Raw genomic sequence first — 13,145 nt, 5'->3', positions numbered from 1 at the left:
GCAGGGATCAAAAAGCATAATTCGTAGGAACAAAATAGACGGGGGATGTTAAGAATAGTAAAGGAAATGGAGAAGCCAAAGAACTTATATGCACGACCCATGGACATGAACTAAGGAGGGGATTGCTGGAGGGAAGGGTGGTACTGGGCAGAGGGGGGCAAAGGAGTAAAAATGGGACAATTGTAACAGCATAACCAATAATATACTAAAAAAAATTAAAAAGCTACTATGTGCTAGGCTTTGTGCGGAGGTCAGAGCAAGAAACAAGACATACCCAGTACGCTTCCTAGTAGTTTCTTCCTAGTACCGCCCTAATTTATTGTATACCATAAGAAGCCTCTCTTCTGAATATAAAACGTAGAAAATGTTAATTTCTTAAAAAATGTTTTTTTCTCCCTATTTTTGCCACCTCCACCCGGGCTGAGACACGTCTCTGTGGGCTTGAACTCCGGGGGCGGATATAATTTCAAAGTACGAAGAACTCCACGACCCAAGTTATCTGACCAGAAACACCAAGCCTGTCACCCCAGCAGCTTCACCCCTGATGAGCGCACCCATCAGCAAACCTAACTCTGATTGGTCCTTTCTCCCAGCTCGCCGGCATCTCTCTATCCAATCGGCATAAAACTTGTTGATCCCTGGCGGCAACCGACGTACACAAGGATCTTGAACGTCCTGTGGAGAGAGCAAGATATCAAACCATGAACTTGGGGTAAGCTGGGCCTTGAAAGTTGGGCGTCACCCAGGAGCGGGTGAGGCTGGGTCGGCCCTGGCTTGTCCTTCGCCGACAACCTTCCGGGCCTATGGCGCCCGAAGTGATAGTGCCGGGCTCAAAGGGGTGGAAGGGGCAAGGAGCCGGGTCGGCCTTTACCACCCGCTACTGCCCCGGGTTTTCCACTTCATAACTAGGATTAAAACTGTCGTTACCTCCTTTCCTCTCCTTCATTTACCTCAGGGTGGAGAAGGAGGAGAGGCGTGGAGGAGTGGAGAAAAAGAGGGAGGGCAGATGGAGAGATGAAGTCTAGCGGTATCCCGAGGAGAAATCCTGCCCCAGGCCCCTGGTTCTTTGCGACCCTCTCTTGTTGTCTGCAGTGTCCCAGCTGCTAGATGAGTTTAAGGTCTGCCGGGCGGGAGAGCGAGTCTTCTCAAGGATCCCTGTACGTATTACGGGAGCCAGGCACGTAACTGGACCTCATTCAGCAGTGGTCGAGTACGTAAAAAGGACTGTTGCCTGGTTTTCATCGCGGTGATGTTTAATATTTTAAGAAGATTTAAAAAGTCACCAAACTCAGTCTACTGTACGTCATTTAGCAACCAGATTTTATGTTCTAGAGTTTAGTGTTAGAAAAATAAGACAGTCGGCCCCTGAAGAAATTTGCAGTGCGGTACTAAACAGTCATACGTGGCTGTTTAATCAATGTAAACACGAACTCTTCGTATCCCTGCAACAGGGAAACCCTTAAAACCCCTATTTTCCCAGTGTTTTATCAAAATAAATAGATAGAGGTAATTTGATTTCCCCTACCTTAGCAACACCTCTTATTTCGTGTTCCTAATCAGACCTGCCCCAACCTTTCTCTTTGGCCTGCTGGATTTAATTTTATCTCTTGGAAGTCACTTGTCCCACCTTAAAAAACAAACAAACAAAAAAAAAAAAAAAACAAAAGCAATTAATTGACTTCGTGGACTGCTATTTTTGTTTTTGGAAGAGTGTTTATTAGGACCATAACAGATGTACAAGTTTACTGGCAGTGGCTGCTGTTACTTTGTGCTCTTTGATTTGACATGCACAAATAAAAAGTATAGTAACCATAGTTTATATGTACATTTATTGTTTGTTATAGTAACAAAAGTATCAATAAATATAAATGTATTAGTTGAAATATTCCAAGTAGAGTGGAACTCTGTGCTAAAGCAGTGAATAACCCTAGTGGCAGTGTTATAACTCATTTTCAAATAATGCTCTAGCATGCTATAAAATGTGTTAGTAATGAGATCATTGTGAAATTAATAAATGGTAGGTAGATGTGTTTTGTTCCTTCAACTTAAGAGAGGATATTGCTAAGAGCATTATTTTTTCCAGTCTACAGTTAATAAGATTTAAATGATTGTATGATAACCGAATTACAGTAATTTGTTGCTAACCAGTAACAAATGAAGTTTCAGGTTAAAGATAACAAATTCTTTGTGTTATTGGAAAGTTTCAAGAATGTTCTCCCTTTAGTTTTTAGTTTTATCTTGGATTGAAAAATGTTTTTAATTAAAGGAATGGTTTAATATTTACAAGATTCCTGTACAATTTTTAAAGAACAGATTTACTTTCTAGGTTCACATGAGCATTTCTGGTATTTAAAATGTTGCTGTTTCTTACAGATGACTTTTATTTTGCAGAGATGGTTTAAAGCTTGAAACTGAATTACTGGATGGAAAAACCAAGCTAATATTGTCTCCATATGGTATGCTGTGTTACTGAAATCTAAAATGTTAACTTTTTAAATCCCTACATAAAATGTCTACTAGTTGAACAGACTTTTTGCTCTGGACAGAGTGATATTTAAATGGTGCTTTGAAAACTTTTTGTTCTAACTTACTCAAATTTATTTATATCACTACTTACCACTGTTAGTATTCATAAAATTTAGTGTTCCAATATATGTCATGTGTTATATATCTCTTCATTATATTTGCATATAACAGATAACCTTATTGCCTAATGAATAATCTAGGTGAAAATATAATTATGTTCTGTACATGTAGTATTATTTGAGAAATTAAATTTGTACTAAGACCACAGTCACTAACGTCATTTTTAGTATTTTATTTTATTGTTTTAGTATTAGTTTTAAAACTCAAGAGTATAATTGGTGGTCTCCTCATTCACATTATATTCTTTTTCCCTGATGTATTTATTGTTTTATCTTGGAAAATAAACAAAAATGAAATAGAACTACTTGACCCACACCATAAAACAACACTTAGGACCGAAAGTTAATGTTTTTGGGGTTAATATTTCTAAATATTTTAAAATAATGCAGATTCAAAAAAAGTTTTATAACTGCTTTAGTATATTTTCAGTTGATAGCTTAGTAATTTCTTTTTTCTTTTGTAGAATGTAAATCAAAAATTTCTGTGAAGGTAAGCCAAATAAATGACTTTGACTTGACCTACTTTCAAATGTAAAATGTGGTTTTCTTTACAGTGGTCTGAAAATAATTTGTGTCAGAATATTAAAAGGGGTTAGGAATGTTGGTGAGAAGTTACTGTTCTCTTGCTTTTAGGCTGGTCCATTCACAGAAATGGAATTATAATTTTTCCATTGTAAAAGCCTTTTAGAACCCTTTTCTCTAGATCAGTGCTTTCTATGATCATGGAAATTTCTAAAATAGTGCTGTCCAATATGGTAGCCAGCCACTAGTTTCTTGTAGTTACTGAGCACTTAAAATGTGGCTAGTGTGACTAAGGAAATAGATCTTTAATTTCATTTAATTTTAAATTTAAATTTAATAGCTACTGTACTGGGCAGTGCGGTTCCCAAGATGTTTAAAAACAGTTATTCAGACTTTAAAACAAAAATATTTTTCTTTTCATGCTCATTCCATTTTTTTTTTTAATTACAGTTGACATTCAGTATAATTTTGTATTAGTTTCAGGTAATTAAACAATCATAAACTTTACAAAATGTTACCCCTAATATTTTTAGTACCCACCTGGCACCATACATAGGTATTATAATATTATTTACTGTGTTCCCTATGCTGTATTTTACATTCCCAGACTTATGCCATTTTTCATCACCAAAAGAGTGTAATTTGATTCACACATTCTTTCATGCATTTAACTTTCTCCTTTAAGAGATCACACTTGAGCTTTATGAAAATTTTCCTTTTCTTTTTTTTTTTCTATCTTCACCTGAGGATATGCTTATTAATTTGAATGAGAGGAAGGGGGAAGGAGAGAGAAATATCGATGTGAGAGAGAAACATCCATTAGTTGCCTCCCATATGTGCCCTGACCAGGGATCAAACCTGCGACTCAGTATGTGTCCAGACGGCAAGTCAAACCTGCAGGCTCTTGGTGCACAGGACAATGTTCCAACCAACTGAGCCACTGGCCAGGCTTAAATTATTTTTCTTTATCAGGAGCCCATAGTGCCTTTTTCTACAAAATCACATTACCATTTTTAAAAAAATTTGATACTACTCCTTTTCTTGTATCATGTTTTTTCCATTTTTAGATTAACATCAGCAGACATTTATATTCACCTCTTTCATAACTTACTGTAGCCCCCTTTTCCCTTTATCTTTAAAGCATCTTAATGTTTTTCTTGCATGACTGTGAATAGGACCCATTGTAGGTGATGTGGCACTTTTCAATTAAGCCCTTAATGTCTTTGCTATTTCTTTCAGGTTTAATCAAGGGGGAGAAGTTGCTGCCTATCAATCACTTGATAAATGGGCAGTGACGATCAGTGTAATTCTGTTACAGAGTGAAAGGGGGTCCTTTCACATGGTTCCTTGGTGTAAAACCCAACAACTAGTATTGAGGAAAACAGGTCTTTATTTACAATATTGCAACCTGGGGAGGACAGTGAGCACTTCAGCTCAGAGCCCTGTTCTCCCACGGGACCCAGCACTTCCCTTGCTCCCCAAAAGGCTAGAAGTCAAAAACATGCCCAGAAGTTCCCCATCCCTTATCTGTCAGCTGTCTCCTTCAGGATCTGGGGTACGATGTCATCAGATCTTCTCAAAACCACATGGAGAACCTCACTAAAATGCTGCCTATTTTTAAACCCCTGACTGCGTCCTCTGGCCCAGTGGGTGTGATAACCAGTTCTGACCATTCACAGAACCTCACACAGGCTCTGTATGCTCTCTCCATAGCATTGCATGGTCAAAACCCCTCCCATCTTCTTGGGGCCTTGGAAGAACCAAAGCCCTTTGCATAACTGAGACTCTAAGCTTCTAGCCATAGTCATGCGAAGGCGTCTTAAAAGCTGTTCCCTTTTCCCCATCCCCCAACCTGCAGGTTCTGGGGTTTTTTGGAGACCCCCACTCTGTAACAATCTCACAAGCTACCTATAAAAATTATTTCTCTCTCTATGTGGTATATGGTTATATACAATACCTTGTGTATTCCCTTAATTATACACTACAGATTGTGTATTTTTTTTCCTGGCCCTGTTCTATTAAAATGTTGCAGCTATTTATATTTGAGTCACATGAACAAGTACAGTGACCCTTTTCAAGCTCCTAGATAAAAAGGTACTTGTAATACGTAGTTGATCTCTATCTTCCCTTGGTCTCTGTTTGCTCTCATGTGTTCCCAACTTCATCGATGTCCTTAATATGTCTCAGATGTTGTTAATTTTAGATTATTTACTGTCTTAAAGCAAATTGTTTGGATTTATCACTTTTGCTTTTGGGACTTCAAAATATGGATAAATACTAATGGTGAGGTGATGGATATGTTAATTAGCTTGATTGTGTTGATTATTTCACAATGTGTACATATACCAACATCAAGTGGTATACCTTAAATATATACAATATTTTAATTGTCGATTATTGAGAGACTGGGTCCCTCGGAATGAATGAAGAAACTACTCAGACACCATCTGAGGAAGGAAGGGAAGGGGTTTTCTCTGTGGAAAATCGCCCTTGTTTCTTTATTAGCCAAGGTTTTTATCCATTTTCCACATGCGAAAATGTTGCAGAACTCCTGGGCTGCTCCAATTGAAAACAAACCCACGGGCTCTTTAGTTAGGGGCCCGATTGCCCGCCGCCAAAATTATAACTCTCAATACCAGAGTTTAGTGAAAAGAAAAAGAATTGTTTATTTAACAGTTATATAGATTTAGCTATTTGTGGATTTCTGTTGTTAAGTCTTATCTTCTTTAAAACACCCATAAACAGATATCCTTGCCTCCCCCCTACCAAACCAGGCTAGTTTTAGAAAAGTTAGAGAAACCGTTTCTCTACTTTCCAAACACAGTTCAGCTTTACTAGTAGCTGCCAATCATTCAATTCTGATTGGGGAGACCTCGTCTGTGTTATGGGGTCCACCAGCTTTTAATCCAGAACCTCGTGGATTCTCAGCCTCCTTGTAAACTGTATAGTTAGTCCTTTTGTAATCCACATGGTCAGTCTGTTCCTTTTCAAAGCAGCAAGGTATGTCCCTTCCTTAAAACTGCATCATCAGTCCCAGTTAAATTCACATAGTCAGCCTCAGCCTCAGCCTCAGTCAAATCCGCACAGTCAGCCTGGCTAAAATGTCTGCCGCTTATTTTTAAATCCCTGACTACGTCCTCTGATGCAGTGGGTGTGATAACCAATTCTGACCATTCACAGAACCTCAAGCAGGATCTGTGTGCTTTCTCCATACCATCCCCTGGTCCAAGACCCCTCCCATCTACCTGAGGCTTTGGATGCATTAAAGCCATTTTGCATAAAAAAGACACTGGCCACCAGCCTCAGGCATGTGGAGGCATTCTAAAAGCTGCTTCCTTCTCCCCATCCCCCAGCTGCAAACTCTGGGGATTTTTGGACTCCCCTGTTTCTGTAACAGAAATGCATAAGGAAAACACGCAGCCCTTCCCCAAATGGTAGGGAGTGAAAGGGAAATGCAGGTCAATACAGGATTGAAAAGTCCAGGTATTTTACACAAGGTCAGAAACATTTCCTCTTACTTAATTGTTCTGTTATTCACATTTTACTGACAAGGATTTCAGGCTATTCCAAGAAAAACAAGAGCAGGTTCCTTTTTCCTTAAAAGCCACTTTGTATTTCTATTCTATCTCTAAAATCCCCCAGAGAGTGGGATTCAGACCAAGCATGAAAGATAAAAAACCTGCTGGTTAAGACCCAAGTTCCCATTTTTGGGCAGGCTCCACACAGCGGTAGTCAAAGTCTTTCAAACCGTGTCTGCCTGTCTCCCACAGATTATACTTCTGTAAAGCTGGAAAGAAAGTACTGATGCCATGTCTTCCTTCTATATTGATTTTATTTCAGGGAGCTTGTCTTCCCTTATTTACAGAGATTGCTGAGATCATCATTTCTTTGCAGAAGATAAAAACTCCAAACAGTAGTATTTATTTTCCTCTTTTGTTTTAATCAGGTTTTTTTTGTGTGTGTTTTTTTTAAAGTATATTTTATTGATTATGTTGTCACAGTACTTCCAATTTTCTTCCCCTTTACTCCCTTCCGCCCAGCACCCACCCTCCTTCCAGCAATCCCACCCCCCTGGTTCATGTCTGTAAGAAATGCTCACAATAAAAACCAGGACACAGGACTTGAGCAGCAAAGTGAGGCATTTATTCACGAGTCTGCAGAGTTGGGCGCACCCTCAGTCGGGAGAATTTGCGTGCCAAGCAGACAAAGAAAACTGGTTTTATAGTAATGTGTTTAGCTCCCCCTCCCTAACGCGATTAGCTTCCCCACTCCTCTCCTTCTCCCCCGTTTCTCCATTACTGGTTACTCTGGAGTTACAATCTAACGCAATTATCTAAATGCCCCTATTGTGATTTGTAAATATGCTAATGCTGTCAACTCCCTTCTCAGAGATACTCTAATTACATTTGCCCTTGAGACCCTCTAATTACATTTGCCCTTAAGACCCTTTAATTACATTTGCCCTTTGTTACTACTGATTTGGGAGTCACCGTTTCCTTGTTTCCTACAATTCCCCCCTGTCTCTTTTGGAATATTGACTACTCAAACCATTCTATTTATCCCTTCAAATCTAAGGAGGATTTCTTGACTTTCTTCCTCATAGTTAGGATTCCCTTTGGCCTCTAGGAGGAGGAGATTATGAGAAGTTGCTGGCATTTGTTTAGTTAATGCAGTCTCAATCAGTCTTTGAACTAAACCTTTGACGCATGGAATACAGCAACCTAAAGCTGTGAGGATGCCCACTACCACTATGAGGGATACGAGAGCTGATGAGATCATTCCTTTCAAGTTGCCAAACCAATTTTCTAACCATCCTGTTATGGGATTGTCAATACCTGAGTTTTCCGCTAGTTCATTTGCTAAGGTAGTTAGTCCCTGCAGAGCCTTAATGATAGATCCATCAGGGGCTGTATTATTAAGGATAAAGGTGCAACACTGCCCCCTGAGCATTACACATACACCTCCCTTTTCTGCCAACATTATATCCAGTGCCATCTTGTTCTTCCAAGCCATTCGACTGGTGGCATCTAATTGTTGAGCAATTCCTTCTATAGCATTCCTAGTATAATTGATAAATTTCTGCTGGTTATAATAAATATAATTTATCCAATCAACATTTTTATTAATGGTCGACCGCCAGAAGAGCACTGACTCAGTCCCTCCTGCTATCTGATTTCTAGCTTTAACTCATCTGGAACTCCTCTAGGGACCCCAATGGCGTCAATATAGATATGAGGATCGAAGGATCCACCAGGCGCTGTTGACCTCTTTTTCCTAGCAGGGGCAGTCTGGACTGGTTTTGGAAATGCTAGGGTAAATGGGATAACCAATTGAACCAGGGCACAGGATCCACTCCACCTGTCAGGTAGGATTTTCCAGAGACTCCTCTGCCCACAATACCACCAGACATCTGCTCTGGGGATTCAGAGGGGAATATAGTTGCCGGCCCCACTGTGAAGGTGGCTCGCATTTCTGGTATGAGTGCTTGTTAGGAGTTCTCCCACAGGGGTACTGGAATTCGCTTCCCACCTAGAGAGGCAAGAAGAGTAATTCATGGGCCCCACTGAGTATGAAGGGAGAGACTGAGTCCCATTACTCCTTATAGAGGGAAAGAGGAGAGACAAGCTTCTGCAAGTCTCATTTCCCCATGCATTCTCATCCCGGGAGAGAGTGAGCATACAGGCCATTCCCGAGGGGTCAGAGTCCCAGCCTAGTGGAAATGGTGTGACCTGTGCCTGGGGTCTCCCTGTGGTACAAGCATAACAGTTGCTTTTATTCAGGGATTTAACGGTAAATTTGACCCATTCTACCCAAGCATTTACGTCCCCGTACCCAGTCTCTATCTCTAAGGTTTGTCTGAGATCTAATACCTTAAAAACTTTTACCTTGGCTGGATCATTCTGGGGTCTTCTGAGGTTTTCTGAGGTCTGGCTGGAAGAAGTTAGATTTTCTAGGGAAGGAGGAGTTGTCACTAAGTGAAGACCTAGCCACCCTACTGGATCTATGCCAGATACATCAGCTTCTAGGCCATAAACTCTGGTAGCCACATGGGGTTCCTGACTTAAGGCCTGTGGCTGGTTAAGTGTTAGAAGAAGAGGGTTGCATTGGAGAGGCTGGCAGTTTGGGGGAGGAGCTCCTTTGCTTAAAGTTATTTTAGGCAAAAGAGACCAGTTTTAAAGTGAGCCCACAGAGCAACCCATACTTCGCCAACCCAACCACTTAGTTCAGCCAAACCATTGAGTCTCAGGAGGCAGCAGTGCAGATGGGCTTCTTAAGTGAGGCCTGTATGTACAGACAGTCACTCAGGTAATGAGATCATAGGCTTAGGCCCTATGAAAACAGAAAGAACACACATGTTAATTCACACAACACAATTCACAAACCAGTCTCTAAATTTGCAAGACTGTCTTATTGGGAAAACATCCAGTTGCAAGGCATTTGACATTCTTCTTGCCTGTAAATTAAGCATCTTTGTTGATGCCACAGACCTGGTTTAACTTTCAAATGAAAACAAACTTTTAATGAAAATAAACTTTATAGACACAGTTAGCTGCACTAGTTTATAGTCTACCACTGAGCGTTGTGATTTTCCTCAAATCATGATTTTTCTCAAGATTACCCTCGTTATTAAAGGGACTGCATTAAGTCCAGTTTTAATTTAGCCTATTCATTTGCATAAACACAACAAGAGCAGCAATTGATCACATAAATCTTTTAAGTCTGCTTTGCTGGAACTCACACAACCTTCAGGTTGACCTTCAGAATGCCCCCTGGGCACAGAAGCTGAGCCACACACCTGCCATCTGGCCTTGCCTGTAAAACCCATGCTTTTTACAAGTCCTTAAGGTTTCCATTGTGTCTTACGGTTCCTCCTAGCCATCTATCAGGAAAGCAACCTTCGTTCCTTCCCTAGAAAGATTACCATGAACCGCATAACCAACCAAGGTGCCAGACTTTTCCCTCATGGGCTTTCATTAGCCTTGAAAGTCAACTCCCATTCCTCAGGGCTTTATGGTAACAACCAGAGCCTAGGCATGCCTTCTTCAGGTATGACATCCCAGTCAAAGCCTCCGCTGACAAAACCACCCAAATTAGCAACTGGTCTTACTAGTTTTATGCAAAGGAACCTTATGTCACTTCTTTAGAATGCCAAATACTGGAGGGTTCAGGTAGGGAAAAAAATATAAAGGCGTGGGGGAAAATCCTTGTCCTTCAAAACTGCATTTCCATGCATTATACCTTCCATTACTAAAATCATACAATTTCTTTTCAAAACCTTTATAAACTCCTAACAGACCTTTTCATTTACATGTCTTATACTTTCCCTGGTTCCCTTTCTTTCATGTGTAGTTTTAAATTTCCCTGGGAAACCTGAATTTTTCCTTTCAGAGCATAAATAGCAATAAATCAAAACAGATAGCTAGGCCCTCTCCAGTATGTCCACTGGTCTCCTAGAGAGACGTGCCCTTGACAGAGACATGCTCACTTGCCCAGGCTGGAGCACCCAGCAGCCCTGAATGACCCTTCCTGGGTCCTGGGTGGCAAAAGAAATTTTTGCCAACTGGTTTACAGACAACCTTTCCTAGGTCTCATTGGTCAAAAACAGATACAGAGAATTCCACAGCAGAACAGATGAAGGTACGCTTTTATAAAATCAGAACACAAGCAGCTGAGGTTTCCTTTTCCCAGGTTTAAAACTTCCATAACTGTTTCTTTTTTATCATTACGACTTTCCACAATCTTCCGCAACATTCACAAAGTTTCTAAATACCCTTTACTTCTTTAGATTTAACTATAACATGCTTCCAATCCTTGTTCTTTTTCACACAGTGAAGGACTATACTTAAACTCAGTATCTGGAAGCTAAAAGTTCCTAGATTTGCAGAGATATTCTGCAGCTTTTTGAAGTTCCTGTTTCTCCTCCTCTCTTCTAACGTACACTTTCTGAGCTTTCCTGAGGAATTTTTCAATTGCTTTATTTATTTGGCCCATTCATTTACCATTTGCAATTTCTTATAAATATTTGGCCAGTTTTTGTTACAACGGTGACTTTTAAGAGTCCCTGTCCTACAACATTCTCTGGATTTAGACCAGAATACTTCCTCATTTGGTTCCTGAGCTTCTGTAGGAATGCTGATGGAGCTGTATCTCGAATGCCTTGGAGACATTCTGTGCTTGGGGAATGGACTCCTTGGTTCCCCTGATGATGAGGCTCCTAAGGTCTCTCATCTGAGCCCTGTCCTCCAGCCTGTTATCCCATTCAGGGTCTATACTGGGAAACTTTTGTTAGGCTGGGACAATTCCCTGACCAGGAGGATGCTTGCTTTTTCATATTCTTATAGCAGCCTATCTGATTATTCCTCTTCCTTCCCCACTGAAGAGGATGTCTAGAATGGACATTAGTTCCATCCATGTGTAACAACACTCTTTCTTAAGATAGGCATGTTCCCCCTGCTGAAGCAGTGAAGAGGTTGAGGGCCCTCCAGTTACAGCCCTAGAAGTGGTGTCAATTGGCAGCCAAACTGCTACCACTGCCGCTTGTACCACAGTTTTAAGAAAAGCGGCCTGAGTTTTAAAAGTGTCACTTTTTATCTTTTTTTCTTCTTTCTCCTCTGTGTTGGAGAGGCTGACATCCTGCTGTTTCTGTAACCGGTAGCAAGTTAATTATTCTATTGTTCTCAGGACCTAGTTAGCTTTTTAGGGGATTAGATGGCTGCTTGGCTAGCAAACCTAACATTGCCCCTCCTTGCAGCTCTAGCAGGGAGTATTCAGATGCAAATTGAATTGTTAGAAGTTACTTGGGGTGGAAAGAAATGCTGCAAGCAATTTCTTTGAGGAAATTCTCAAGGTACTATTTGTATTGCTTTAATTCCCTTCTTAATTTAGAGTAAATTTCTGTCAGTGCTCAGCTGACTGAGCACCTATTAGGTGTCCCCGGCCTGATCCATCTGTACTGTCTGTTCTGGTGCCTCTGCCCAGTTGGCCTCCGGCTAGCCAGGGCTATAAGGCAGTGGGAGACAGGACAGAGGGTCCCAGGCTTTATCTTCTTTCTCTTTTACAGGGAAGAGACCTGCAGATCTTCTGGTTGGTGGTGATCAGCAGAGAGCATATTCCCTCTCTTCTTTAAAAGCTGATGCCTGGCCCTGGCTGCTCTGGCTCAGTGGATTGAGCGTTGGCCTGCGAACCATGTGTCGCTGGTTCAATTCCGAGTCAGGGCACAGCACTAGATTGCACGCCAGGTCCCCAACTGGGGGTATGAGTGAGAGGCAACCACACAGTGAAGTTCCACTCCCTCTCTTTCTCCTTTCCCCTCTCTCCAAAAACAAACCAACAATCCAAAAAAAAAAAAAGCTCATGCCTGATCACTCACATATAAGACCAGGGCTTGACAAACCCAACAATCATCAGACCCAAATTGGGGCCAGAAGACAGATTTCCCCTTAATGGGTTCCTTTGGCCAAAGGAGACAACAATATTTTACCACTGTCTGTTTTTCCTTATTTTTGGTCCGGGGATCCTCTCCCAGTGCTCTAACATTCTCCCTAATGGACTGTTGGGTGGAATGTCTGTGGGGCCTTCCTTGGCCCCACCCCTTTTAATTTCCCTAGGCCTAGAATTTCTATTTTCCATCCTCAGCTGATTCCTGTGGCTGAATCCGGTTGTGTTCTCAACCTCCTTTACCAGAGATTTATTGAACACAGACCCTGTGAGCGCAATCCCCCTAAACCAGAGAATTTCTACCCACTCCCTGTATACTCAACCGCCCTTACTAGAAGTTTCTTGTATACAGTCCTGTGTGCTTAACCCTCTTACAGAGACTTTGCACACAGCCCAAGATGCTTCATCTGTCTCTGGCCATTTCCCTCACAAGAGAACGGACCCAGTGGATTGGGACTCCACACTCGCTTCATGTCTTGAGACACGTCCCAGCCACACACACAGTCAGCTTCCCGAGGATGCCCAACCACCAAGGCAGTA

The 13,145-nt window shown here is 41.2% G+C and overlaps 1 protein-coding gene across 1 annotated transcript in view; it reads left to right on the top strand.

Annotated features, from left to right (window-relative positions):
* The first annotated feature begins 643 nt into the window (after positions 1-643).
* CCDC66 (coiled-coil domain containing 66) overlaps positions 644-13,145 on the top strand; it is a 77,646-nt gene continuing 65,144 nt past the window's right edge. The window contains 3 exon segments of the mRNA XM_090284002.1: positions 644-712; positions 2,392-2,456; positions 3,110-3,135. Of these exon segments, the coding sequence (XP_090140128.1) occupies positions 702-712; positions 2,392-2,456; positions 3,110-3,135 (102 nt within the window). The 5' untranslated portion in view covers positions 644-701.

This window comes from Furipterus horrens, unplaced genomic scaffold, assembly GCF_987537825.1.
Source record: "Furipterus horrens unplaced genomic scaffold, mFurHor1.1.pri manual_scaffold_7, whole genome shotgun sequence".
NCBI lineage: Eukaryota > Metazoa > Chordata > Mammalia > Chiroptera > Furipteridae > Furipterus > Furipterus horrens.
This window is presented reverse-complemented; position numbering and strand designations above follow the sequence as displayed.